At 41.4% G+C, this 27,347-nt stretch overlaps 2 protein-coding genes across 3 annotated transcripts in view; one reads left to right on the top strand and one right to left on the bottom strand.

Moving 5' to 3' along the window:
• Window positions 1–27,347, bottom strand: part of LOC114142671 (testis-expressed protein 9-like) — a 35,695-nt gene that overhangs the window by 5,769 nt on the left and 2,579 nt on the right. The gene's annotated exons all lie outside the window — the stretch shown is intronic.
• Window positions 25–26,936, top strand: LOC114142669 (DNA-binding protein RFX7). Of its 2 annotated transcripts, none has more exons than XM_028014051.1 (9): window positions 25–242; window positions 11,290–11,323; window positions 13,599–13,684; window positions 14,480–14,602; window positions 16,516–16,632; window positions 18,200–18,284; window positions 18,378–18,594; window positions 19,780–20,060; window positions 20,731–26,936. In XM_028014051.1, exons 1-9 carry the CDS (start codon window positions 46–48, stop codon window positions 23,698–23,700), a joined length of 4,110 nt encoding a protein of 1,369 aa, XP_027869852.1. In that variant the 5' UTR covers window positions 25–45; the 3' UTR covers window positions 23,701–26,936. The 2 variants fall into 2 exon arrangements, with proteins under 2 accessions (XP_027869852.1, XP_027869850.1); XM_028014049.1 differs by having other exon boundaries at window positions 19,777–20,060.

Below are 27,347 nucleotides of genomic sequence, written 5' to 3'. Positions count from 1 at the left end.
CAACAACAGGGCGCGCTGCTGTCCCGCCCCAACGTGTCCCGGTCCATGTCCGCTAACCCGACTCCTCCTGTCTCCGTCCAGTCCCGTCCATTCCAGGCCAGTCCCGCTCAGAGGCGCACCCCGATGGCCGATGAGGATCCCCAGCAGCCGGACACCGGAGCGGGGAGTCAGCCCGGCCTGCTGCCCGGGCTGCAGGGTGCTGAGACCAGCGCTCTGCAGCTCAGGATCAAGAACTCCATCTGGTGAGGTTTTACACCTAACTGTTTGGGCATGCACCATGCCGGATAAGACATCTCATCACTACCCGTGGGTTTTGTAAATTTAGAGCAACATACGAGATAAAATCAGTATAAAATGTAGTAGTTGTAAGTATAAGCTGTAGTAGTATTTTTTTTGGCAAGTCTCTGTGACAATGGAAATGCAAAACCGTTCTCAAGTATGAGCACTTCTGGTGTTCAAGTGAGGGTAAAAAGTAACCATAAAATAGAGAAATAAATAAATACTCAAGTAAGACGAGGTTATAAAAATGTTTGGTAAAACCTGATTACGGCTGCAACTAACGATTATTTTAATAATCGACCATTCTATCGATTAATTGAAAAAAAATGCGCACATTCTAGAGACTATTTAACTGCTTGAGCCGTTTTTATACAGCATTATAAATACATTAAAAGATGCAAACAAAGAAATTATTAAGTGACTTTTTTTAAAACAGAAAGTAAATATTTCATTGCCTAAATGTAATAATATAAGAACATTTTCTCTTTTTTTAAAGTGTTTGAACCAGGTGAGGGTAAAACTATAGGCCACTCAGACAAAAAGTTTCATCATCTTACATTCAAAATGTTTATATATCTTTTGTATAGTTGTGGCTTTGAGTTAGTTGTTCTTTCAGCAAAAACGATTAATCAATTACTAAATTAGTGGTTCATTATTTCAATAATGTATTCATCACCATTAATCCGATTAATTGCTTCAGCCTGATAGCTGAACATATCTAATAATATCCTTTAGTAATTATGAGATCAGACCAAAAAAAATGAAAGTAAATGCAAATTGTAGTTTTTCAAAGATCAGTGTATGTAGCGTACATTGACCTCCAAATTGGACAACACGTTAAGTTGATAAAAAATAACATTAGAACGTTAGTTTGTTCTAATTCCTGCTGTGGGTTCAGTGAAGTATATAAACTAGATGCTCCTATTCTTGTTATGTTCCGGGGTTCTGGCTGCATGGTGGGAGTTCCGGTGCACCCTTATTACCTTTTACCACCAGATGGCGACAGGTTCCGGTTGGAGTGCGGTGCATTATTATCCGCAGCTGTTCGTGATCATCTTCATCAGCGGCGCAGACTTAAGGAGTTGGCCGCCAGTCCAGCGTCGCCTGAGTGTTAGCCAGTCACGGTACCTCTGAGCCCCCTGAGCCCGTCTCTGTGTTTCTAGTTGTCTTGAACATTCTAGTAATTATCTTTGTTTACTCCGTTGCCTTTTAGGTGATCCTTTGATGAGATCCCGGTTGAATTCCTGGTTTATGAACCACCCTCGTGACGCCGTGGAAAGTATCCACAGGTTGCCCGAGTTCCCAGACTCACCTCTCCGTTGTTTTGCAATTATCTCCTGGACCCCCACGGCTGGCGGCCGTACCACTCCTCCGTCTCTCCGCTGCACCCGAGCCTACCTGTCCGCTGCCCGCCGCACTCCTCCGTTGTTCTTGGACCCACCAAGAACCGAGACCCCGGACATACTTTGTTTCCCCTCCAAGACTCCGTTCATCTGCAACAATGAACCATTGTTGCCGTCACTGTCTTTGCCCCTGGACCAGACCATCCTGATTCTCGCTGATAATTGTGTGATCATTATTAAATCATTTAACACTGATCCTACCTCTCCTGTCTTGTGTTCTGCATGTGGGCTTGTTAAAAACTACCATCATGACAGAACACTCAGGCCAACAAATCAGCCCAGCAGACGCAATCCGGAGAGCCTTAGCCGAACAACAATCTACATTGCAAACTCATGAAAACGCATTAAGAGAGTTAAGTAGAATCCAAACTGAAACGAACCAACAACTGTCTGAATTAACCCGTTTCCTTCGAGGTTCAGCCCCTCAAACTTCTCCTCCAGATCCCGCTCCAGCTTCTGACTCAGCTCTAGCTTCAAACCCAGCTCCGGAGATCCAATCCACGTTTTCTGAGGTCCGTCCACCTACACCCGAAAGATTCACAGGTGACCGGAGAAAATGTAATGGTTTTCTCCTTCAATGCTCGATAATGTTCAATCACTCCCCAAGAAGCTTCCCTTACGACAGCTCCAAGATTGCATACGTCCTGTCCTCGTTGTCGGGACAAGCTTTGTTATGGGCCGAAGCTCGTTTCCCAGATCCAGCACGCTATGGCTGTTCATTTGATGAATTCATAAAAGAGTTCAGACAGGTGTTTTGTCAAGATGCTGACCAGTCATTTAATTCCAGAGAGTTGTGGAATATTAAACAAGGAAATAGAACTGTGGCGGAATTTTCCGTTGATTTCCGCATCAAGGCTGCAGCGACAGGCTGGAACCCAGCCGCGCTTAAGAGCGCATATTATAACGCGTTAAATGAAAACATTAAGGATGAGCTGGCTACTTTTGAAGAACCTAGGACCCTAGAGGAATTAATTAGCCAGACCATCCGACTGGATCACAGAATCCGGTCCCGAAGGAGAGATTGGGGTCGTAGGAGCCAACCATTTAGACACCTCGGTGGCTCCGCTTCCCCCTCGGCAGTTTCTCCGCCCCGAGCCTTTCAGGAACCCGAGCCCATGCAGTTAGGTCGGACTCGCCTGACTCCTGAGGAGCGCCAGCGGCGCATTTCAGCCCGCCTTTGTATTTATTGTGGTTCCCCGGGTCATTTTCTGGCCAACTGTCCGGTTCGTTTAAACCTCCCGGTCCGCCCGTAGCAGCGAGGAGGTTGGCGGACCATCCCAGCGAAAGAGACTCTCCTCGCTTACTGTTGCCCGCAACCATTTTGATTCAGACCCAGTCATTTTCTTTATCCGCCCTAGTCGACTCTGATTGCGAACAAGATTTGATCGACGACTCCCTGGTGAAACAGATGAAAATAGAGACCGAACCACTACCTGTTCCACTGCGAGTCACAGCATTAGATGGAAAAACGCTGCCACACATCACACATAAAACCAAACCACTCCACCTCATCATTTCTGGTAACCACAGTGAGTTTATTTCATTTTTTGTATTTTCATCAGCCAATTCCCCCATAATTTTAGGTTTCCACTGGTTACAACTTCACAACCCACAAATAAACTGGACCGAAAAACACCTAGAATCCTGGTCCACTTCTTGTCACTCATCTTGTCTCCGCTCAGCTGTTCCCCCAGGTCCTCCGCCGGCTGAGCCTCAGGAGGCGGACCCGGTCGATCTCTCCACAATCCCCTCTGAATACCACGACCTCGCTCCTGTGTTCAGTAAGTCCAAGGCTCTTTCTCTCCCTCCTCACCGTCCATATGATTGTTCCATAGATCTCCTGCCGGGGGCTCCGTTACCCACCAGTCGCTTATACAATATTTCTCGACCTGAAAGAGACACTATGGAAAAATATATAAAGGAGTCTTTGGCAGCCGGTATAATCCGCACCTCATCTTCCCCTCTGGGAGCTGGATTTTTTTTTGTAGGGAAGAAAGATGGATCCCTGAGACCCTGCATAGACTATAGAGGGTTAAACAATATTACAGTTAAGAATAAGTATCCCCTGCCATTATTATCATCTGCCTTCGAACCGGTGCACGGTGCTACAGTTTTTTCCAAACTCGACCTGAGAAACGCTTACCATCTTCTGCGCATATGCAAGGGTGACGAGTGGAAGACTGCATTTAAGACACCTACTGGCCATTTTGAGTACTGCGTGATGCCTTTTGGCTTATCCAATGCGCCTGCATTTTTTCAAGCCCTAGTAAACGATGTTTTAAGAGACTTTCTGAACATCTTTGTTTTCGTATACCTGGATGACATTCTCATTTATTCACAGACTCTAGAGACACACAGACGCCACGTTCGCATGGTTCTCCAAAGACTGCTCGAGAACAAACTATTTGTCAAAGCTGAGAAGTGTGAGTTCCACAAGCCGTCAATTTCCTTCTTGGGTTTCATATTAGGGGGCGGACAGGTACGGCCAACGGAGGAAAAGATCCAGGCAGTACTGCAGTGGCCCACACCCGAAACCCGCAAGCAGCTCCAACACTTCCTCGGATTTGCAAACTTTTACCGCCGTTTTATCAGAAACTACAGTCAGACAGCTTTACCACTAACTGCACTAACCTCTTCCAAGATCCCTTTTAGTTGGACTCCGGAGGCTGAAGCGGCGTTCTCACGCCTCAAGACCCTCTTCGCCAACGCACCCATCCTGATTCAGCCAGACCCGTCCCGACAGTTCATTGTCGAGGTCGACGCCTCAGACACCGGAGTTGGTGCGGTTTTATCCCAGATCTCTCCTCGCGACAATAAAACTCACCCATGTGCCTTTTTTTCCCGCAGATTATCACCTCCAGAGAGAAACTATGATGTGGGAGATCGGGAGCTACTAGCTATAAAATTAGCCCTGGAAGAATGGAGACATTGGCTGGAGGGAGCAGAGCATCCGGTGCTGGTCTGGACCGATCACAAGAACTTGTCCTACCTTCAGTCTGCCCGGAGGCTCAACCCACGTCAGTCACGCTGGTCACTATTTTTCTCTCGATTCAATCTCTCCATCTCATATCGCCCTGGTTCCCGTAACATCAAACCTGACGCACTTTCCCGCCTGTATTCATCTGATGATTCCGAGAAGGCCCCTGCCACTATTCTTCCTCCCAGTTGTACAGTCGCCACCGTTACCTGGGAGATCGAAGACATCATTACACAAGCTCAGTTGACAGAACCTGCACCCGACACCTGTCCACCCAACAAGCTCTACGTTCCTGTCTCAGTCCGAGCCCGTTTTCTCCACTGGATCCATGCCTCAAAATTCTCTGCACATCCCGGAATAAGCCGTACCATTGCACTCGTCAACCGCAAGTTTTGGTGGCCTTCTGTCCATAAAGATGTCAGTGAGTATGTCCAAGCCTGCACCACCTGTTCCTGAAATAAAACCTCTCACCAACCACCATCTGGTCTCCTGCAACCTCTCCCCATCCCCAAACGGCCATGGTCTCACATATCTATAGATTTTGTTACCGGCCTACCTCCTTCCAAGGGCATGACCACCATCCTCTCCATCGTCGACCGTTTCTCCAAGACCTGCCACTTCGTTCCTCTCCATAAGTTACCCACAGCTTTTCAAACCGCTCAACTTCTGATCAAACACGTTTTCCGACTCCATGGCATCCCACAAGACATCCTCTCTGACCGAGGTCCTCAGTTCATCTCTCAGGTTTGGAAAAGTTTCTGTTCGGCTCTCAACGCATCTATCTCACTCTCTTCCGGCTTTCACCCCCAGACCAACGGTCAAACTGAACGGCTCAACCAGGACCTGGAAACCACCCTCCGCTGCTTCACCTCCACCAACCCCTCTGACTGGTCCCAATTCCTCCCTTGGGTGGAGTACGCTCACAACAGCCACATCTCAGCAGCTACCGGTATGTCCCCGTTCGAGGCTTCCATTGGTTATCAACCCCCTCTTCTTTCCTCAGAGGAAAAGGATATTTCAGTCACCTCAGTCCGTCATCACATCCGCCGTTGTCAGAAAGTCTGGAACACCATTATCCGTAACCTCAACCACACTGCAGATAGAAATAAGCGCCTGGCTGACCAGAAGAGAAGACCAGCACCCATATACATCCCAGGTCAACAGGTTTGGCTTTCTTCACGTGACATTCCGCTCAAATCCATTTCCAAGAAGCTCTCTCCCCGATACATTGGTCCCTTCCCCATTGAAACCATGATCAGTCCGTCTGCTGTCCGTCTCCGTCTGCCCGCCTCCCTCCGCGTCCACCCCACCTTCCATGTGTCCCAGATCAAACCTGTCCAGACCAGCACGCTCTGCCCTCCAGCCGAACCCCCTCCACCCCCCCGTGACATTGATGGTCATCCTGCATACACCGTCCGCCGGATCGTGGACTCCCGTCGGCGAGGTCGCGGCTGGCAGTACCTCGTCGATTGGGAGGGCTACGGTCCGGAGGAAAGATCCTGGATCTCTGGTTCTTCCATCCTAGACCCTTCCCTTATCTCCGACTATCGTTCCTCGTTGCCTTCCAGTTCGTCTAGGCCGCCAGGTGGCGACCGTTGAGGGGGGGGGTACTGTTATGTTCCGGGGTTCTGGCTGCATGGTGGGAGTTCCTGTGCACCCTTATTACCTTTTACCACCAGATGGCGACAGGTTCCGGTTGGAGTGCGGTGCATTATTATCCGCAGCTGTTCGTGATCATCTTCATCAGCGGCGCAGACTTAAGGAGTTGGCCGCCAGTCCAGCGTCGCCTGAGTGTTAGCTAGTCACGGTACCTCTGAGCCCCCTGAGCCCGTCTCTGTGTTTCTAGTTGTCTTGAACATTCTAGTAATTATCTTTGTTTACTCCGTTGCCTTTTAGGTGATCCTTTGATGAGATCCCGGTTGAATTCCTGGTTTATGAACCACCCTCGTGACGCCGTGGAAAGTATCCACAGGTTGCCCGAGTTCCCAGACTCACCTCTCCGTTGTTTTGCAATTATCTCCTGGACCCCCACGGCTGGCGGCCGTACCACTCCTCCGTCTCTCCGCTGCACCCGAGCCTACCTGTCCGCTGCCCGCCGCACTCCTCCGTTGTTCTTGGACCCACCAAGAACCGAGACCCCGGACATACTTTGTTTCCCCTCCAAGACTCCGTTCATCTGCAACAATGAACCATTGTTGCCGTCACTGTCTTTGCCCCTGGACCAGACCATCCTGATTCTCGCTGATAATTGTGTGATCATTATTAAATCATTTAACACTGATCCTACCTCTCCTGTCTTGTGTTCTGCATGTGGGCTTGTTAAAAACTACCATCATGACAATTCTGGGTTGAAAGGTAAGTATAAGTACTCCGTAATTAAAGTTTAGTATATCCAAGAAGTCTCACTTTAACATAAAATATGCGGGTCTGTCTGGTGTTTTCAGTTTGTTTGTCATTCAGTGAAGTAACTCTCGATGGGTAGAGTAGCCAGAGATTGACCTCAAACTATGGTGCAGTAAAACTACTCCTATAAGTACATTTTGTTCAAAAAGTTACTCAGGTAAAAGTAACTGAGTAAAAATAGCTAGTTACAGCTCACCTCTGCTTGTACTTCAGTACAGGTGGAGTGTCATAAAATGTTCCTTCGCTGGCAAAAGGAAGTTATTTCCCTCACATGAGTTTGTGTTTGTCAATGTAGTTGATCACTGTTGATATTATAGATAACTCTTTAGCAGCAACTTTGTAACCCAGACAGTAACTTTAAGCTCATTTGAGCTTTTTATTAGTATAACCTAGTCGAGTCTGCAAACATCACTAGATCCACTAATCAGCGTCTTCTATTATTTTTTACAAATTTTATCTTTTTTATTTTAAAAGAATATGGGAATAAGTTAGAAAAAAATGTGTGTTTTTAATTGAATCTGTTGTTTTGAATCAAGCAGAAACTGAAAGAGATCATCCCCATTTATTCATCAATGCATGCGTTTTAACTTGTATTTTATTTCTATTAAACACGACATGCTGTTGATTCGTGTGTTTTAAAAGAACAAAAATGGTGGGAGTTCTTAGTTTTGATGTATTTATTGAATAGGAGGAACAATTTCTGATTTCTTAGCATTTGATTGGCCTATCGTCAATCAGAGCTGATAAAAATGTCTTTGTTCTGATCTCTGGTTAACAAAAGCATCTCTGCAGTCCTGATTTATTTGTTCTTCCATTAAGATGTTCAAGCAGCATTAATGAAATTATTATTCTGTGTTCATTGTTTACGTTCCTCCACTGTCCTCGTTAGCCTCCAAATGTTTAATCCTGTGCCGTTTCAAATGTAAGAGTCAGCATGTTGTCTGGATCTGTTAACGTTAGTGTTTTTAAATCTACACTTCAAGAGTTTTGTGTAAATAAAAGGTCACGACCCTCTATTCTGCAGAAAGCTCTTCATGTTAATAAGCTCTTCAAACTTATTAATCAAGTTTGAGCTGATGTGTTGGAATGAAGGAGTTTTGAATATTCAATTATTTTTTAGTTTTGATTTCCAAGAAATCAAACTATCATTGAACTAATCACAGTTTGGCGTTTTGATACAGTAAACATTGATCCATATGGTATTAAATTCACTCCATTATTATTATTACTTATCACATTTGTAAAAGTGTGTGTGTGTGTGTATGTATGTTGCCAATCAATTTCTTCAAGAGTGTGGGATAAGTTTCATCCACAATGCTCTCTAGGCTTTAGTTATCCTGCTTGATTTCAACCAAACATTTTTCCTTCCACTCAACTTTCCATGTTTACAGCCAGCTTCTTTAACAATGACTTTCCCTGTGAATGATTGTCACCTAGACATCTGGCAACTCACTAGTTTTCTCCACGACTGAGTAGGCCATAACATAACATAGCATCTATTTTCAAAAAACGTTTTTATTCGTCTTAATATTAACATTTTCTGAAAAGCTGACTTTTGGGCTTTCACTCGTTGTTAGTCATAATTATCAAAAGTAACAGAAAAAATGCTTGGAACAGAAATATGTGTGATTAATGAATCAATGATGCTCATTTACAGATTCATTAATCATTGCGTCAGGTGTCATTCAACCTACCTGCCAGCTCTACCTCACAAAGAGCTTAATGACGGGCTTTCAGCAGCAGGAAATCCTCGGCCCCCTGGTAAGAGCGAATTAAAGAGAGCCGCTCATGTCACGGCTCAGAACATCTCCTGATTCTGATCCGCCCAGCACCGCCAAGAGACTTTACCCATCGCCCCCTTCTGTCTCAGAGACTCATCTAAACATGAGAGCTCATTTAAATACATTAAAGTGAATAAAGGATTTAAAAATAGTTTTCTGTTAGTTTTCTGTTTTTTGACTTAACCTGTTGTATTTATTATTATATATTCCATGAGGGAATAATGAAGTATATTGATTCAATAGAGAGCTTTCTCATTACAAAGGCAATATGAGAACAAATTATGATGAACAAAATGTAATATATATATATAATTTTTTATATGTAACAGATTTTATTTTCCCTATCATTATTAACAAAGAAAATAATTGATAATTATAAATTATAGATATAATTTTTTATATGTATTTTTTTTATTCTAATTTTTATATACACATATTACATTTTTTGTTTAAAGACGTATTTTTTGTGGATGGTTTATTTATGCTTAGTTGCTTATATTATTACAAATTAAGTTAAGAGATAGACAGACAAGATTTTTTCCTCAAATTTTTGTTTATGTTCCTTTTAAACTGTAAATTCAATAAGTAAATAAATAAATAAATAAAATATTTGTGGAGTGTACCATAGGCTTACTGTCAATAGCAAACAAGAGGTAAACATTTATCTCTGGTAATTAGGTTTAAAGTTTTTTTAAAAGTAAAATGTAAAATAGGGCTGCACAGTGGCGCAGTTGGTAGCACTGTTGCCTTGCAGCAAGAAGGTCCTGGGTTCGATTCCCGGCCGGGGTCTTTCTGCATGGAGTTTGCATGTTCTCCCTGTGCATGCGTGGGTTCTCTCCGGGTACTCCGGCTTCCTCCCACAGTCCAAAAACATGACTGTCAGGTCAATTGGTTTCTCTAAATTCTCCCTAGGTGTGAGTGTGTGTGTGCATGGTTGTTTGTCCTGTATGTCTCTGTGTTGCCCTGCGACAGACTGGCGACCTGTCCAGGGTGTACCCCGCCTCTCGCCCGGAACGTAGCTGGAGATGGGCACCAGCAACCCTCCCGACCCCATTAGGGACAAGGGTGAACAGAAAATGGATGGATGGATGGAAATGTAAAATATTGTACAAATAGTGCCATTAAAAGCATTTTCTCCATTGCAGATTTATTTAGTTTTTTTATTAGATCAGGAAAAAGTATTTTCATATTTGTCAAAGCTGACTTGAGTAAATACAAAATGCAGTTTTCAATTAATTATTATTTTAATCATTATTTTAATCATTAATCCTTTCCAACCATATGTGATAAATATAATTCCAAACTAAACATAACTACTTTGTGACAGTTGGTGTTTTCTAGTTCACTGTGGAGGATTCTGGCCCTAAATTGTTTCATTTCGCCACTCTAGAGGTTTTTAGAGCATGATCAGCTCGCTTAAAGCCACAATATTTAACTTTTACAGCAAAATTGTTTTTTCCATATTTGTTAAAACTCATATTTTAACAACTTATGAGGCAGATAATCTGAAAAAATGTCAAGTTTCTCCACTTCCTCCCAGTGATAACATTGCGGCCTACAGAAATGTTCCACTCCCAGTCAAAAACAGCCAATCAGAGCCAGGAGGAGGGTCTTAGCGCTGACAATCATCCTCGGATAGACGCTGCTTAATGTGGTAATGGTGGAAAACTGTTTATCCGCCATTATCAGTGGTCATGCTAACTAGCCTTAGCCTTCTTGTAGCGTAGCAGAGAGAAAACCCTCTTCCTGGCTCTGATTGGTTGTTTCTGACCAAGTGGTGTATTTCTGCAGATTGTACTGGAGGCACTGGGAGAAGGCAGATGAGATCCAGTTTTTCACAGTTTGTCTTACATTATACTGTCACAATATAATGATAATTTTAACAAGTATGTAATGAGCATGTTTTTTGTTTAAAAGCTGCATGCATAATAAAACCTGCTTCATGGGTTTTTTACGGGTGGTTTGAAGCATCGTCCGTTCAGCTTGAGGTCACAACCTGACCGACATTCTCCTTCAGGGTTTTTGGTAGAGAGCAGAATGATTTTTATTTTGATCAATTATGACAATTAGTTCAGGTCTGAATCTACAAAACAGCCTCAGACCATCACACATTTTTATTCTGAAAATGCTGTGATAAGGTTAGGTAAAAAAATACTAAAAGTATTAGTTTTACTGCTGTACGCCTGAAGCTATGTTTGATTAGACAGACAGAATGTGGTTTTCTCAGCGACGGTGAGTGAATTTCCTGATTGATGGAGCATCTTAGAAAACATGTTTTTCTGTTCGCTTCAACGTGTCGCTCCTCTAGTAGACGACCTGAGAGATGCTGCAGGGAGGGTCGTCACATACCAAACATTCCTCTGCTTTATAAATAAATACTGTTTAGGAACAAGCGTTCATGTTACACCAGCTTCATGCTAATTCATATTTTGTGTTTGTTTTACAGCAAATCTGTCCAGTCAAAAGTGGAAGACATCCTGGTGAGTTCTCAGTCTACGAAGTACAACTAAAACCTTTTGGTTAATCTGATGTTTGTGGAAATAAAGATAATCATGATGTTCAACTTTTTTTCTTTTTTTTTTACTTTTCCAATAATGAGACGATCGTTTTCATTTGCTGGGAGTTTGCTGTTTGATCCTCAGCTGTCCCTGTTGGTCTCTCAGAAAGACTTATTTCCTCACAGAGGTTTCAACTAATAGATTAAATATTATTTCAGTCATTTATGTTTCAGATTCACATGGTAGCTTCTTACAGGTTGTTTTATTATGAAAATCCAGGACAGTACTTCCTGCTGGAAAGGAATCAAAATGTAAAAATTATTGAATGATTTGACCAACGACTCCAGGAAACTGAATTTATAAATATGAGTTACTACATCCATCCATTCATACATCCAACCATCCATCCATCCAACCATCCATTCATCCACCCATCCATCCATCCAACCAACCAACCATTCATCCATCCATCCATCCATCCATCCATCCATTAGTTAATTTATCCATCATACTGAACCACTAGCATCCACTAATTCATTCTAAGTTTTATTATTTTGTCTAAATTATTATAACTTTTTCTCTTTTTGAAAATGTGACATTAACTAAAAACCTAGAAAACATGTTAAATTTTTAAAACAAAAATAAAAAGTAACTCATTTGATAAGTGGCTGTAAGTTAGATTCTGATAAACCAATAAGAAAACAATCTGCATTAATATTCATTAGAACTGAGACTTCACTCTAATTAACAGGTCACATTAAGTCACTTTATCTACACAAGTACAAACTCTGAGCTAGGACTGATGACCTCTAAATTTACACTTGATGTGCGACCTTAATTATTTTTGTTTCATTGTGTGAAAGCTGCAGACAACCTTTGACCTTAAGCCAGGGGGTGAACTGAGAGGATCAGTGGAGCTGTGCTGCGAGACGTGTTAACAGCAGAAGACTCTGGTTCAGTCTGCAGACCGTCCTGCCCCACAGGAGCCGGCCTGTCTGTCCGTCCGTCTGTCCACAGTGTCTTACTAAACTGAGTGTGTGCACAGTGTGTGCACAGTATAGCACACACAGCAGATACATGAATCCCTCAGAGCTCACTCAGCTGCTGTCACCACTGTCTGCCAAACCTAAGACTCTGAATCATTTAACCTCTTATTAAAATGTAGGCACAATATAACCACATGACAAGACAGCAAGACTGCAGAAACTGTACCAGATAAACCTCAGACAGATCGCCCTCCATCACAGGTCAACACACCCTGGTACACACACGTCTGAAACCTTTAGAAGAATCTTTAGCTTAGCTATTGTTTTAATATGAGTGTCAATTATTAATAATAATAATAATAATAATAATGCCGAGTCACTTCATAATACATGTGTGTCAGAAACTAACAGCATGTTCAGCTGAACACCAGCGTAGTAAAAAATGGTGGTGGTCGTATCATGCTGCTGCGGCCATGTTTTATCCTCATTTCAGCGAAAATCGTTAGAGTTGATGGGATAAAACCTGTTAGAGGCTCTAAAAGAGGAGGATCACTTTATTAGCACAATGAATATAAAACCAGAGGTACTAGAGAATTGTTTTTGTGTTAGAAAGACCTAGTCAAAGTCTGGAACCAGAGGGTTCCAAAGTACCATGATACTGTACTTTGTGTTGGTCTGTCATATAAAATACCAGTGAAGTACACTCGAGTTTTTGGTTACAAGGAAAAAATGCCACAGTTACAAATTTTTTTAACTCCAGGTGAAATGATGTATTTATGTGTTATTGCTTGAAAAGGGGTGTACACTAAAATCAATATTTTTGTCACATGGGCCAAATCATCGAGTCTAAAGTATTCACTGGCCAAAAAAAAACTAAAAATAAAACGAAGCAACTAAAGTCTTCCAATTGTTTTTTTTTTTGTTTTGTTTTGTTATTTATCGCGGATACAAAACATAAACAGGATTTTGAACATTTGCATTTAATTTTCAAATTCTTTTGGACTCAGTTGAACAAATTTATTCTCAAGACATAAAAACAGGATTTGGGTCATTTTCCTTTAAAATGTTTACAGTGTTGAGCTGAGTTCAATAAATTAAAAAAAGCTGATTTAGATGCAGCATAGTTTTCTTTTCAGTAAAAATCCCTGGATGAAAATGTTTCTACTTATTATACAAGCTTAGTTGCAAAAAATAATACTTTGTGTTGTAATTAGGATTCACCCCGATTAAAAATATCAACTTTTATCCTCTTTTTTTTTTTACGTCTGCAGCAAGATGTGGAGAAGTTCTCAGACATTGAAAAACTCTACCTCTACCTCAAGTTGCCTACTGGTCCCAGCAGCAGCGCAGAGAAAAGGTAAAACCTCACAGGGCAATAAATTGACTTTTTTAATTAATCAAATTTTTGGTCTTTTTGCTCTTGGAAAATCTGGATTTTTCCCCCCATAGTTCAGTGACGTCAGGGTGCGTAGATGGCGGCGTCTATTTATTTGAACTTTAAATTCAGAATATTAGAGCCAGGCTACAATTTTTCTTTTAAATTGCAAGAGTAAAGTCATAATATTACAAGAAAAATATATGACAATAGAGTCGAAATAACTCAAGAATACAGTCACAATATTAGGAGAGTAAAGTCGTAATTTTATATTTTAAAATAAAAAATTAAAGTGAGAAATTTTAAGACTCTTGTGAATTTATATTTCGGTATAAGTTTTAAAGATATTTAATCTTTTAGCACATTCAGATTGTTATCAGTAGGAGGATTTTTAAACGATTGCTCAAACAATTATATCTATTTCGAAGAAAGAACCACTTGAACTGGGCTAACAACCTGTATTCTGAGACATTTTTCCGATAAAAATGAGTCGTTTTTCTGCTAATTTTAGCTTAATATAGGCTCGCTCTACCACTCTCTAATTTCTTTTTAAGAAAATCAGATCTGGCATGAAAAAAAAAATCTGATTTTACCTCAAGCCGTGTCACCCAGCACTGATCTCTCCTGCATGATAAATAAACGCCTGAGCAATAACAACGATCCATGATCAAACCACAGAACATGTTTGCGATAAACTGTTCGTATCGATGGCTTTGAGGAGGTTTTTGTGTTGCTGAATCAGTTTCTGTGCAGTCAGTGACTCGGCTCTTTTCTCAGTGACCAGAGCGCCCTGTCGTCCAGCCGCACTCAGCAGATGCACGCGTTCGGCTGGATCCGCGACTATCTGGAGGAATACCCGGAGACCTCGCTTCCCAAGCAGGAGGTCTACGATGAGTACAAGTACGGACAGACGGAGCAAAACTTTGCTGCAGAAGTCCACTTATTTTAGCCACAACTTTAGAATTTTGCTTTTAGCATACAGCCACTAAATAAGATATTTTTCAGGAGTTGCTTTTGTTTTTAATTTTCCTTTGTGCGAACACCTTTCAGTGTTTGTGCCGCGTCCTGCCCTACATTACTGCAGGCTAAAGTGTCGGTATAAATAGATGCGGCAGGCATGAGAATCACAGAGCAGCATGTGTTGGTAATATTAGAATGGAAAATCTGAGACAGCCATTGAAAAGCTCTAACACTCTTATATAACTTTTTTTTTTTTATCTATTTAACTCCACCAGAACAAAAATACAGCAGCCTCCAGAAACATTGGCGCCTTCGGGACCGGCTGCTAAAAAAAGACCCAAAATATGCAGCAGGCTTAGTGTTTGTTTGATGCCTACAAGGTTTATCTAAGTGAATGGGAACTACAGCTGATAATCAATCAATAATCAACCAGGGCAGAGGTTTTAGTGAACTTTACATGTATATTTTGGGACCCGTATTGATTGATACAACCTGATAGATCTGTAGTGTCAACAGGTGAAGTTTGTTCCTGCACAATCTGGAAAAGTCTGGGATTTGATTCAGCCAGTTTGGAAAACAAAAAATGAGTTTCTAAAAATGATTTGCAATTCCAGATTTTAATTCCTATCCCATCACTCCAAGAACCCCAAATCTTGCCAAGAATTTCTGGTCTGGCTTTTAGTGCAAATATCTTAGTAAGACAAAACTAACTTATAAGTAACTTTTCAGTACAGGAGCTTGTCTAATATCAATAATTCCTTAAAAAATACTAGTTCCACTGGAAATAGTATTTCACTTATATGACAAAATGTCTTAACCCCAGTGGAACTAAAACTTTTTAAAAATCAATATTAAGGAATTATTGACTTAAAACAAGCTCCTGTATTTTGCTGAAAAGTTACTTGTAAGTTATTTTGTGTCTTATTTAAAGTGTATTACGGTATTTTCCCAAGAAACTAGAATAAAAATACTTGGTAAGATTTTATATTTTTGTGATGGTGATCTTCTAAATGTTTCCTTTCTTCCATGTGACCTTCCTTCATTCCTTCATAGACGTCCTTCCTTCTTTTCATTCTTGTATCATCAAAAAATGCTGAAATTCAGCGCATTGCAAAAATATTCACACCCTTCTCATACCCGTACCAATGTCTCCACATTTTATCACATTACAACAATAAACTCAATAAACTTAACTGTACTTTGTTGGTATTTTTGTGATACACCAAAACAAATAAATGTAGTTTTTTTTAATATAATATAAAAATGAATGACTTTCATTTTTATTCAAATAAAATGTAGAAAATTGACTCCAGTTTCAGGCTGTTTCTCAATCAGATGTGTGAAGTTTAGAGGCTGTGTGTTTTGTTTTTGTTGCCAATCCTTTCAAAATAACTTCACTGAAATTTTATGAAGGACAACAATTTTGGGTTTTGGGAATGTTAATTTTTTAGGACACAACATAAAAAACACAGAGTTTTAAACTTAAGAGAGAGAAAATTACGTAAGAAGCATGTATTGTTGTGGAAATTCAATGCAAAATCTATTTTTAAAAAAGTAAAAACTACTAAAAACCTGGATTTATTATTAGAGCTACACTTAAAAACATTAGTTGATTCTATATCGTCTGTTTAAGCAAAGATATTAAGTAAAGTTCAAGAGCCACTTGTGGCTCCGGAGACTAAAATTATATTGAGTTTTACGGTTTCAATGTGACAAAAAGCAAAAGTTTGTGAGATAAAAATGCTTCTGAAAGGCATTTCACAGTGAAACGCCGAGCCGAGACGTCATGTGAGCGCTCTCTCACTCTTTGCCGTTATTATTCACTCATTTATTTTCTCTCTTGTATGATTCAGGAGCTTCTGTGACAATCTCAACTATCATCCACTGAGTGCCGCAGATTTTGGGAAGATGATGAAAAACGTCTTCCCGAACATGAAGGCGCGTCGGCTCGGCATGAGAGGGAAATCTAAATATCCTTTACTGGAATGGACCGTACTGTACCAGTCTGGCCCATGTCTGTCTGCGTGTGTGTGTGTGTGTGTGTGTGTGTGTGTGTGTGTGTCTGGTCTCAGACCATCTGCTGCAGCAGTTCATAAGCTCTCTAAATATAGATGTGAAATGAAATGAAGCCCCCTTCTACCTCAAAGGCAGCAGCAGAATACAGAGACCCTCGGGGGCGTCTCTGTAATCTTGACCTTCATGCGTAGCCGTGCCTGTTGAGCTCGTGACGTCAAGCTGCTGTTTGTTTTGTGTTCATGACCTTCACTGAGGTTAATGTCATTATCTCAGAGGAAGGTGGGGTCAGATATCTTTAATTTCGTCAAGTGGTTAAAAAAGACATCTTGGTTAGCTGAAGGGAGACTGGTTTTTAGATTAAAGCTTCAGAAAAACCGTTTTTTTTATTAACATTAAGTTGAATTAAAAAGCTAAAACATAGACTTTAGTTTTACTGTGTAGGTTGTCAAGATTTTTGTTTACTGCATATTTCAGTAAAAATGCAGTTTAAAGTGCTTAATAGATAAAAAAGAAACATTAGACTTCAGTGGTAAAATAAAGCGAAGTAATAAAACTAGATGTTCAGTCAGTGTGCCAGTTATTAAACAATGGCAGTTCTAAACAAATTGGTTTCCATCTTAAACTAACTAAATGTTTCAGCATTTTTGCTGTTTTCTAGAAGATTGTTCCTTGATTCTGGTTCTGAGGATCTCCAGCATGTTTGGTCAGCTAGTTTTACTGCTGTACAATGGCTGCTGGATAAGACAAGAGTTTTGTTGTCGACTTATCATCCAGAAACCACTTCCTGCATTCTTGTTGGTTGTGCAAGAGGCTCTACTTCTGCTTTTCAAAGTCGTAGGGTTGTATAATTGCGCATCTGTTTGCAGCCAGTTTCACAAAAACATTGAGTTGGGGGTGTCCCCAGCAGCAGCTTATTTGGATTTAAAGAGGCCCTACACTGCAAAAATACAAAATCTTACCAAGTAATTTTGGTCTAGTTTCCAGCACAAATATCTTAGCAAACTTGAAATAAGACAAAACTAATTTACTTTTAGCAAGATATAGAGAGGCTTGTTTTAAGTAAACAACTCCTTAATATTGATGGAAAAAGTACTAGATCCATTGGCAGATAAATGAACTTATAACAAGACATTTTCCCCATGTTATAAGTTAATTTATCTGCCAATAATAGAGCAAGTACTTTTTCATCAATATTAAGGAATTATTTACTTAAAACAATCCTCTATATCATGCTGAAAAGTTACTTTTAAGTTAGTTTTGTCTTATTTCAAGTGTAATAAGATGTTTGCACTGGAAACTAGACCAAAATTACTTGGTAAGATTTTGTGTTTTTGCAGTGTAAGCAGCTTGTTATGAAAGAAGCTCACAATAGAATCTAATTATTTAAGAATGCTTTTGTGTGGGGGGAAAAAAATCTAATGAACATGTCTTGTTTAGCCCATAGACCGTTCCTAACCTGTTTAAATACTTCCTAAAATGTTCTAGTACAAATTCACTATTTTGGCCTTAACTCGGAGTTACATATTGCTACAGTGGACTAAGAAAGAGACCTTTCGTCCACATGCCGTCTTTACCCACTTTGGACCTCCATAAATCAGCAGATGGAGTAAGCGAACCGGACTTTTTAAAAACATTTTTAGTGCTGGAGAACCTTTTATTAATCTGTTCATGCCTGTATAACTCCATCCGCCTCGAGCAGCTTCAGTGTGACGCCCTGGAGTCGCCATGCCATGTGAGCGGCATCAAGGAGGAGGTGCGATTTGCAGCCTGTGATCTCGTGTGTGAGTGGGCCCAGAAGGTTCTGAAGCGCCAGTTTGATGCCGTGGAAGACCTGGCCCGCTTTCTGATCGACAGCCATTACATCAGCAACAAGTCTCTGGCAGCTCTCACGCTAATGACCGGCGCAGCAGCAGCAGGTGAGCAAGCTAACGCTGCCGAAAGGTGGGGGAGACATCTAGTGGCAGCAACTCGTTACTGCATACTCTATGGAGGACCAAAACTGACGTAATTAAAAATTAAAGCAGAAATGTGTATTTTTTGTTTTTCCTTTTCCTTAAACATGTGTTCATCAAGAAATTAAAATATTTTCTTTTGCCTTTTCTTTACAAGTGCGTTTTTATAAAAAAAAAAGGATATATTTTCTTTTTTGTTTTCCTTAAACATGCTTTTCATCAAGAAATGTATATATACACTGCTCAAAAAAATGAAGGGAACACTTAAACAGGTGTTTAACACTTAAAGTGTTCCCTTTATTTTTTTGAGCAGTATATTTTGTTTAGTCTTTTCCTTATACAACCGTTTGTTCTTTTGTCATTGCCTTGTCTCCTTTTTTAAGTGTGTGTTGTAAATTGGATTAATTTTGTCAAATCAGTTTTTGACTTGAAATATGTTTACTAAAATGATCAAATGTTTTTTTAGAATGCACATATTTTTTATATAACGAAAACTTTTATTCTAAAATACATTTGGGTAGTAACTAGCTACATCTATTTGGGTGACTTTTTGGGAAAAACATTAATTTTAAGAGTACTATTACTACGTTGCACTTTTTACTCTTACTATCTGTACTTGTACTCGAGTAAAATTCCTGGATACTCTATCCAGTGTGAGTAACTTCCATTAGTAAAAACAAACTTGCTTTAACAAAAAAAAATCACCAGACACACACCTGAAGTTTTTGTTAGTTTCTTAAGTTTTATAGCGAAAGAAATTGATTTGGTAAAATGTTTATTTTTGCCTGATTTTGTTATTTATATAAGTTATTTTCATTGTGGTCTTACCAAATACCAAAATTTTCACATAGTTTTATATTTTGGTCCTTCTGGTTATGTGTTTTTTAAATATTGATTGATGTTTTGATCAGTTACTCAGTACTTGAGTAGACATTTTGCTAAATACGTTTTTACTCTTGAGTAATTTCTTACTTTTTTAATTTGTCTTGAGTAAAAATAAGTTGAAGCGGTGCTATACTCTTATTTATGTGCAGTTTTTGGGTACTCTACAAAGTAATGAAAAATATTTATTTCATTGTGAACAACAGTAAACTATATAAATAACATTGTTGTTGCAGTGTGTCTTTAAGTCCTTCTGTTTGTCTCCAGAGGTCAAACCTCAGCAGACCGTCTCAGCCTTTGCACCCACAGCCGAGGCTCAGCCTTTCCAGCCCCAAGGCAAAATGTTTTCGTCGCCGTCTGTAGACGCAAAGCAGCAGCTGCAGAGGAAGATCCAGAGGAAGCAGCAGGAGCAGAAGATGCTGTCTCCTGTTCTGGGAGAGGAACAGACGAAGCGGATGCTGGACAGCGTGACTTGTGGCAGCCCAAGCCCTCCCTCCCCGCAGCCAACCATCGGCATCGTGGTGGCAGCTGTGCCAAGTCCCATCACAGTAAGAAATCTGGATTATGTCTTTTAATTCCAGACAGAAGGGGGTGAAATTACCATAATAACTCCAGATTGGCTGGAAAGCATAACGTCTCCCCTTTCAGAAACCATTGGAATTTTTAATTTAGCGCAAAGTGTGGCAGAATTACGCCACACTTTGCGCTGCAAATTTGGCTGGATCCACGCCAATCCGTTCAGTCTGGAAGGGTTCATCTTAGGATTGAAACGATTCCTCCAATGATTAGAGTACCTCGATTATTAAAATTCCGAGAGGAAAATTTATCTGCCTCGAAGCGTCGTTAAATTATGTTTTATTATTTAGCGCACCGTGTTCCGCCCGGGTCGTTATTAGTGGTGGGCAGCGCTCTCACTTCCGCCCTTGGAGTTGTTGCTAAGCGCTAGCAGCATGATGTTGAATTGTCCGGCGTTTTAGCAGGTTTTGGGAACAAATAAGTATTGTTACATTGTGTGGCGCGATTATCAGAGTCCGATAGGTTTTCTGCTGTTGGAACCGCGTCGTCACCGTGTGAGAGAGAGAGGAACAAGATACTCGATTAATCGTAAAAATATTCTATAGAGTACTCCATTACTAAAATATTCTTTTACAACAACCCTAGTTCATCTGACTAATCGCTTCAGCCCTAACTGTGTTTATAATTGTTTTTTGTGTTTAGGTGCAGAAGAGCGGGCAGCTGATGTCGCTGAGTCCTGTGGCAGCAGTGGAGAGCAAAGTTCTGCCGATCAACTTCCAGATGGTTTCCCAGCCGGTTCAGGTAGTGAAGCAGAGCCCCAAACCTGCCCAGAATAACCTGACCAGTCCAGCGGGGGAACGCCCAGTTCGCCAGCGTTACGCTCAAATCCTGCCCAAGCCCTCTGCCACCTCCGGCATCGCCATGCGCTCGCCCTCCACCATGATCATCACCAACAGCCCCATTAAGACAGTGATGACCACATGTCAAGTCAGCCCTGTCAGCCTGGTCAAGATGACCGCCATTTCTTTGGCACCCACAAGCGGGGAGACGACGTCTCTCACAAACACCATGCTGCGGCCGGTGTCTGCAGGCGTCGCTTCTGCAGCTGCAGCAGACGCCGGCTCCAACCAGAACGCACGGAGCGCTTCCGCCGTGGCCGTCCTTTCCCCGATAACCGGGGCAGACACTCAGAGCATGGATGTGGAAATGGAAGTTGAAGCAATACATATGAACAGCCAAATGCAAAATCCCAGCAGTCAGGCTTTGACCCAGGACGGAGCAGCAAACAGAGCTGGAGGTCCAGTTCAGAGAGCAGCTAGTGTGCCCATTCCTCACTCCAAAGGCTTCCTGGGTCTGGAGGAAACATCGGCCAACTCAAGCAGTGGAAACTCCTCGTCTGTGGTCAAAAGTAGCAGTAATACTGCCAATAAAGCCGGCTCTTTACTCTTAACCTCTTCTGATCTGAACACCAGCACTCTTTCTTTAGCAAACACCAGCAGATTATTGTCCTGCAGAGAAGCCGCCCAAGCAGAAGACGGGTTCTTATCAACAAAGAGCTTCAGGAAACGCTCGGGCCTCACTTCAGACCTCTCCCCAGTTAAACGGGTTTTTATGCCCCAGCAGTCAGCAGAGGGTGCTGGTTATGTCCAAGGCCAAGGTAGCTCAGGTAGACCAGAGAGTGCACCAGCCTCCAGGGAGCTAGAGAGGAAAATGAGCAGCGTCTTCTCCTCTCAGGTCCATGTCCAAAGTTCTTCCTCTCTCTTCAACTCGGTTGCCAAAACACAAACCTCAATGCAGAGGAAAAACACTCCCAGTGTTATGGAAACTGGTGACACCTTGATGCAGGAGCAGAGGGGGCATGCAGTGGGTAACATGCATGGCATACCAGCTAACCCCGGCTACCAGAATCATGCAGGCGTGACTTCAAACTCAGCTTATCAGTGCAGTTCTGCTGCAAACTCCCTTCAATTTGTGAATCAAGCAGCTCCTAATCAGCTCCTGATGCAGGAGCACATGGATTACTTCTCCTTCGATGATGATGTGACGCAGGACAGCATCGTGGAGGAACTGGTCCAGATGGAGGAGCAGATGAAACTGAAACGGCTGCAGGGGCTGGGAAGCTGCGGCCCGCTGCAGGGCCAAGCCATCCTGACGCCAAACAGCGTCACATCCGCCAACCAGAGCATGAGTGGTTTCTATCAGGCCCCCTGCAGCCTCATCCACACCTCCACTCCCACCTCAGAGGTGATGGGTGGAGCCCAGGCCCTGACCGGAGACAGCCCCTGCTCTCTGATCGCCTCCACCACCCCGGTGGACAGTGCCTTGGGCAGCAGCCGCCACACCCCCATCGGGACGCCTCACTCCAACTGCAGCAGCACCATCCCTCCCAGTCCGGTGGAGTGCAGGAACCCATTCGCGTTCACGCCCATCAACTCCAGCATGACGTGTTTCCACGACAGCAGCCCCGTCTCCAGCAGCCCCGTCAAGCCCATGCAGCGGCCCACGGCGACCCACCCCGACAAGGCCAGGCTGGATTGGATGAACAGCAGCTACAGCAGCAGCAGCGGCAGCTCAAACAAATCAAACGACGGAATGGGAATCCTCACCGGCTACAGAGGCCTGACAGATGAGCCGTTTCAGAAACCTCACGCCTTCGCCGTTCCCCATGTGCGCCACCATGACGGGCACTGTGGCCGCCTGACCCCCATCTCCCCGGTGCAGCAGCAGGTTGCCAGCATGAGCAGGCAGGAGGGCTTCGCCGTGCCGGCGCCTCTGGATAACAAAACCACCTGTACGACGTTTCGCTGTCGCAGCGTTAGCCCAGCCGTGCATCAGAGAAACCTCAGCACTCTTCCCAACGTCCCGCGCTCTGTGGTGTCCCCCTTCAACTCTCCCGTAACGCCAGAGGTGCTGAACATCTTTGCCAACAGCGAGGCAAACCTCATGGTCAGCAGCTTGGCTCAGAGAAGCCGCTCTGTGCCGCTGAACGTCATGATGCAAACCGAAGTGCAGCAATGCAGCAGCATCAGCAGCATCCTTCTGAGCAAGCTGGAAGGGGACCACGATGACGCGCTGCGCGGTTTAGGCGTGCACGGCGTTCCCTCCACCTACACTGCTCGGATGAACCTGACCCAGATGCTGGAGTCCAACTCCAGCCGCTCTTGTGGCGATGACAGCCTGAGCCTGATGGCATCTGAGTCCAGCGGCAGCTCACAGCAGCCAGGCTACCTCATAGAAAACACTGTTGGCGAACAAATGAGTCTCTCAGCAGGCAACAACCAAACTCAGCCAGCCTCTGCAGAGCAGCAGCAGGCTCAGTCGGCAATGCTAGCTTTGAGCTCGCAGCATCAGCATTTGGACTTCAGGAACACGCAGCAGCACCACCTCCTGACGGGGCCACTCATGGAGCAGGTGTCGGAGCTCACCGCGGGTGGGGCAGACTTCCCCTGTGAGATCAGGATGACATCAGAGCTGTCTGGCAGCATCAACGACTTGAACTCGCTGGACACAAACCTGCTGTTTGACCCCAGTCAGCAGCAGAGCCGGTTTCACAGCGCCGCATCCGAGGAGCTGAACGACCAGCTGTTCCAGCAAATCAGCGACACGCCTCACTCAGGCGGACTGGACTGGCTGGAGAGCAAAGATCACCCAACTGTTGGGCTGATGGGCTGAAAAATTAGACTTTTTCCATTTAAAACTGATGTAGCTGTGTGTTTTTAATGTATTCATCAGGTATTTATACCGTAACTCTAATGTACTAACAAAACTGAGGACACACTGGCGGTTTGTCCAGTTTAAGTGCCACACTGTACTGATATAATGCTGCAACACAAAAACGTCCCTTTAATTATACAATAAAAAAATCACCTTTTTATCAAAAGTAACTCCAGCAAGCAGATAGAGCAAAAAGATAAACACCTGCCTAAACTCACTGTTGTGTATTTCTCTAAATATACAGTTACATCATGGTATTTAACATTTAAAAACTACATCAATGTTTAAAAGAACATAATATAAATGAAACTACAATCTATTGTTAACTATTAATATATATTACCACAGATCTGTGTGTCATAGACTTTAATGTAGGAATAAAACTCAACAGTTTACTTAGATATTAATAAAAACTAACCTGTGTGAAAGTGCTCACCTGTGATGCCGCAACATCTAATATTCTCAAGTTTCAAGACAAACAAATTAAAATTTTTACATAAACACACAAAAATTCATTTCTTGTGACATATTTTCTCATTATCTGCCTGATAACAAACTAAACTTACTTAAGGTAACAAAGTATTCAGATTGTAAAGGGTCAGGAACACAGTTTACATTTTTGTGTTAGCTAAAGTATAAAGTGTATAAAGTTGTTTGTGGTTCTATTTACTACAAAGTTGAGATGAATACAAAAACCTGGTTAAGAATGCAAAGTAACCTATGTTTTTTATTTTTGGATTATTTTTAGACTAAAAAGATAAAAATGATCCATCTAAACCAGCTGTCTGTGCTTCCAGGTACACACTTGTTGACATGACATTTTGGATCAAATTGTCATGTCAACAAGAGATTTTGATCCAAATTCATCTATGTAGCTCTAATCTTTATACAAATATATGTACGATCATGTTTTAGCTATCTAATCATATACAAATATAACCAGCCACATTTATTTTCAACCCTGGTAAAGAAAAATATGAATCACACAGAAATATTATTTAAAAAATCCAGCACTTACTTTGAGTAGAAATTTAAAAATCCAGTGTTTAGAAATAATTATTTCTACAAAATCACCACTGGTGCAAATGTTGAAATGAATGTAGCTGAAGCCATTTTTATTTATTCTTTATTTATGTCTACTATTAATTTATTTATACCTTACACAGAGGTTTGTTTGCTTTAGCCACTGGTGCATAATGATGCATATTTATTATCTTTATGTCCTTCTTTAAAAAAGGGATTCAAACAGGAAGGGAGACCAATAACTCTGCCACTGTTGATCCAGTTAAATGCAGTTATTCCCTAACTTTGATTATTTACGTTATTTTCCTGTAAGAGACAATGCTACTGCAATAAAAGAATAAATTATTGAGTTTTTCTTTGCAAAATGTGTGTAAAAGTTATCTTTACAGGACCTTAAGCGGAAGAGAAAAATGTTCCTAAAGATTTTCAAGCTTTAAAAACATTTTTGATGTTTGTTTTATGCTTTTATTTAATAGAAACATCGTTGATCTTGGCAGATTTAGTGCTAATAATTCCGTTAAAACTACATGATTTCAATCAAAAAGATGTTACGAGATTAAACAAAAATTAAATTTTTGTTTAATTTTCTCAAAAATAGCTTTAAATAAAATATGTCGCACCAGCAGGGTCCTTTTCAACCACTAAATAAAAGAAAATGTTTATAATAAAACCACTTTACTAACAAAACCCATTGAATGGGTGGTTCTTGCACTGTTTTTATTAATAATGAACATGAAAAGCAATTGTAATCTTTCTCTTTTTTTTGCAACTTTCCTGCTTCTCTTTTGTGGCTTTATGAATATTTATTTTAAACCACTGCATGCTAGAAAGGAATTGCCTGGATTTTATTTTGTAATTCGAGCCAGGTGCTTTAAAATCTCTGCTATGTTTAAACTGGCAGGACAGTTAAACGGAGGGTCAGACTTTACCTGAAACACGGTGAAGAAAACTTCACCTTTACGTCAACAGAAACGCTCACAGAGGAATAAAAGCAGAATATGGTTTAATTCTCATTAATGCGTAACGTCAGACTCGATGCTTGTCGTAATGAAAGCGGTGCTTTTATTTTATTGGCTGGGCTGTGTAATAAACCTGTGGCTACAGCGCTGACAATCTGTTGTGCTTTACAATAAAAACAAGAATAATCACTGTGTTCCGGCTGCCATGTGAAGCTTCTCTTCCTACCCAGCGGAGCTTCACGCTAAACAAAAGATGCACCTGAGGATCTCTGGTTCCTGAGCCTTATGTCCATGCCAAAGATGTCTCCTCCAGAAACTTGCACTGTGCAATGAGTGCAATGTTAAATAGTGCTGTGTGTTAGCAGCTAAAAGCCATGTGACTGCACTTTGAAAGTACGACAAGAAGTAGAAACCTTGTGACTTTTACAGCACTGGAAAGACGGTTGTCTCTAAAATGTAGTAATCTCTCTGTTTACTATCTTTGATGCTTTTGTTTAAGCAGCAGGAACATGTTTTATATAGGGAAACTTATCCTAGAGGCGACGAATTGATCTACTGTTTGTAATTTTTATTGGTGATTTTCTGATCTGACTCTACTGCTGTGTTTTGTACAGACGTGAAGTGTGGTCAGTTCTGGTTGCTTTACTACTATTTATTTACGCCGGGTTGTTTGTACAGAAGAACTAAGACATGTAATGTTGCATAAACACAATAACTCAACTAGCATTTTATATTATCAACATATACTACCACAATAAGGTACATCTCTTCTTCTTTTATTGAATTTCCTTTTAGATGCATCCTGGCTCCTTAGATTCAGGATGGAGCTCCAAAAACGTTTGCACTTGTTTCTGTGGAAGTGGCACTGTGTGTAATGGTTATCTGCTCAAAGAATAATGTCTGGATACATTAAAAGTGCAGTCATTTGAACCTTGCTGATTATATTTGACTGCTAAAAAGCAGACTTTATATTTGTTGTGTGCATTTTTCCGCCCCAGGTTTCCATTGTTTTACTGTGTGTTCATTAGCACTAATGTTTCACTAAGACTTTACCCTTCCTCTTGTAAGTGGTGCCGAGATGTAGAGCTTTTCTCCACTGTAATCATTTTGCTGTGACGTTTTTTTTGTATTTTAGACATTGCTTTTATGAGAGGAAGTGCTTGATGCATTTTTTAAAAAACACCTTTTAAAACTAATAAACATTTTTAAGTACAAGAGACTGCCGGGTTTTTATATCCGTGTGAAGGAAAATGAAGCAGGAGGTTTACTTCAGAAAGATCCCGTATGAGAAATTACCTTAGACATGAATGTTTTTGGCACGTGGGAATAGTACGGAGCAGGAATAGGGCCACTGGAAAGAAAGAAGAATTTGGACTTTTTTCTCAGAATTCTGAGATTAAAGTCATTATTCTGAAAAAGAAATTCTGAGATTAAAGTCAGAATTTTGAGAAAAAAAATTATGAGAAAAAAGTCAGAATTCTGAGAAAAAGATTCTGAGATTAAAGTCATTATTATGAGATGTAAAGTCAGAATTCTGAGATTAAAGTCAGAATTCTGAGATTAATGTTAGAATTCTGAGATTAAAGTCAGAATTCTGAGATTAATGTTAGAATTCTGAGATTA

This window comes from Xiphophorus couchianus, chromosome 4 (genome assembly GCF_001444195.1).
Source record: "Xiphophorus couchianus chromosome 4, X_couchianus-1.0, whole genome shotgun sequence".
NCBI classification, from domain to species: Eukaryota; Metazoa; Chordata; class Actinopteri; order Cyprinodontiformes; family Poeciliidae; genus Xiphophorus; species Xiphophorus couchianus.
Note: the sequence above shows the minus strand (reverse complement) of the source record. Positions and strands in the feature narration are given on the sequence as shown.

Excerpts from the sequence above, each read along its gene's own strand:
- LOC114142669 (XM_028014049.1), top strand. The coding sequence starts at position 46 with ATGTCCGCTAACCCGACTCCTCCTGTCTCCGTCCAGTCCCGTCCATTC. Across the intron at positions 11,324-13,598 it reads CAAAAGTGGAAGACATCCTG|CAAGATGTGGAGAAGTTCTC; the intron begins GTGAGTTCTCAG and ends TTACGTCTGCAG. Across the intron at positions 18,285-18,377 it reads TCCATAAATCAGCAGATGGA|CTTCAGTGTGACGCCCTGGA; the intron begins GTAAGCGAACCG and ends CGCCTCGAGCAG.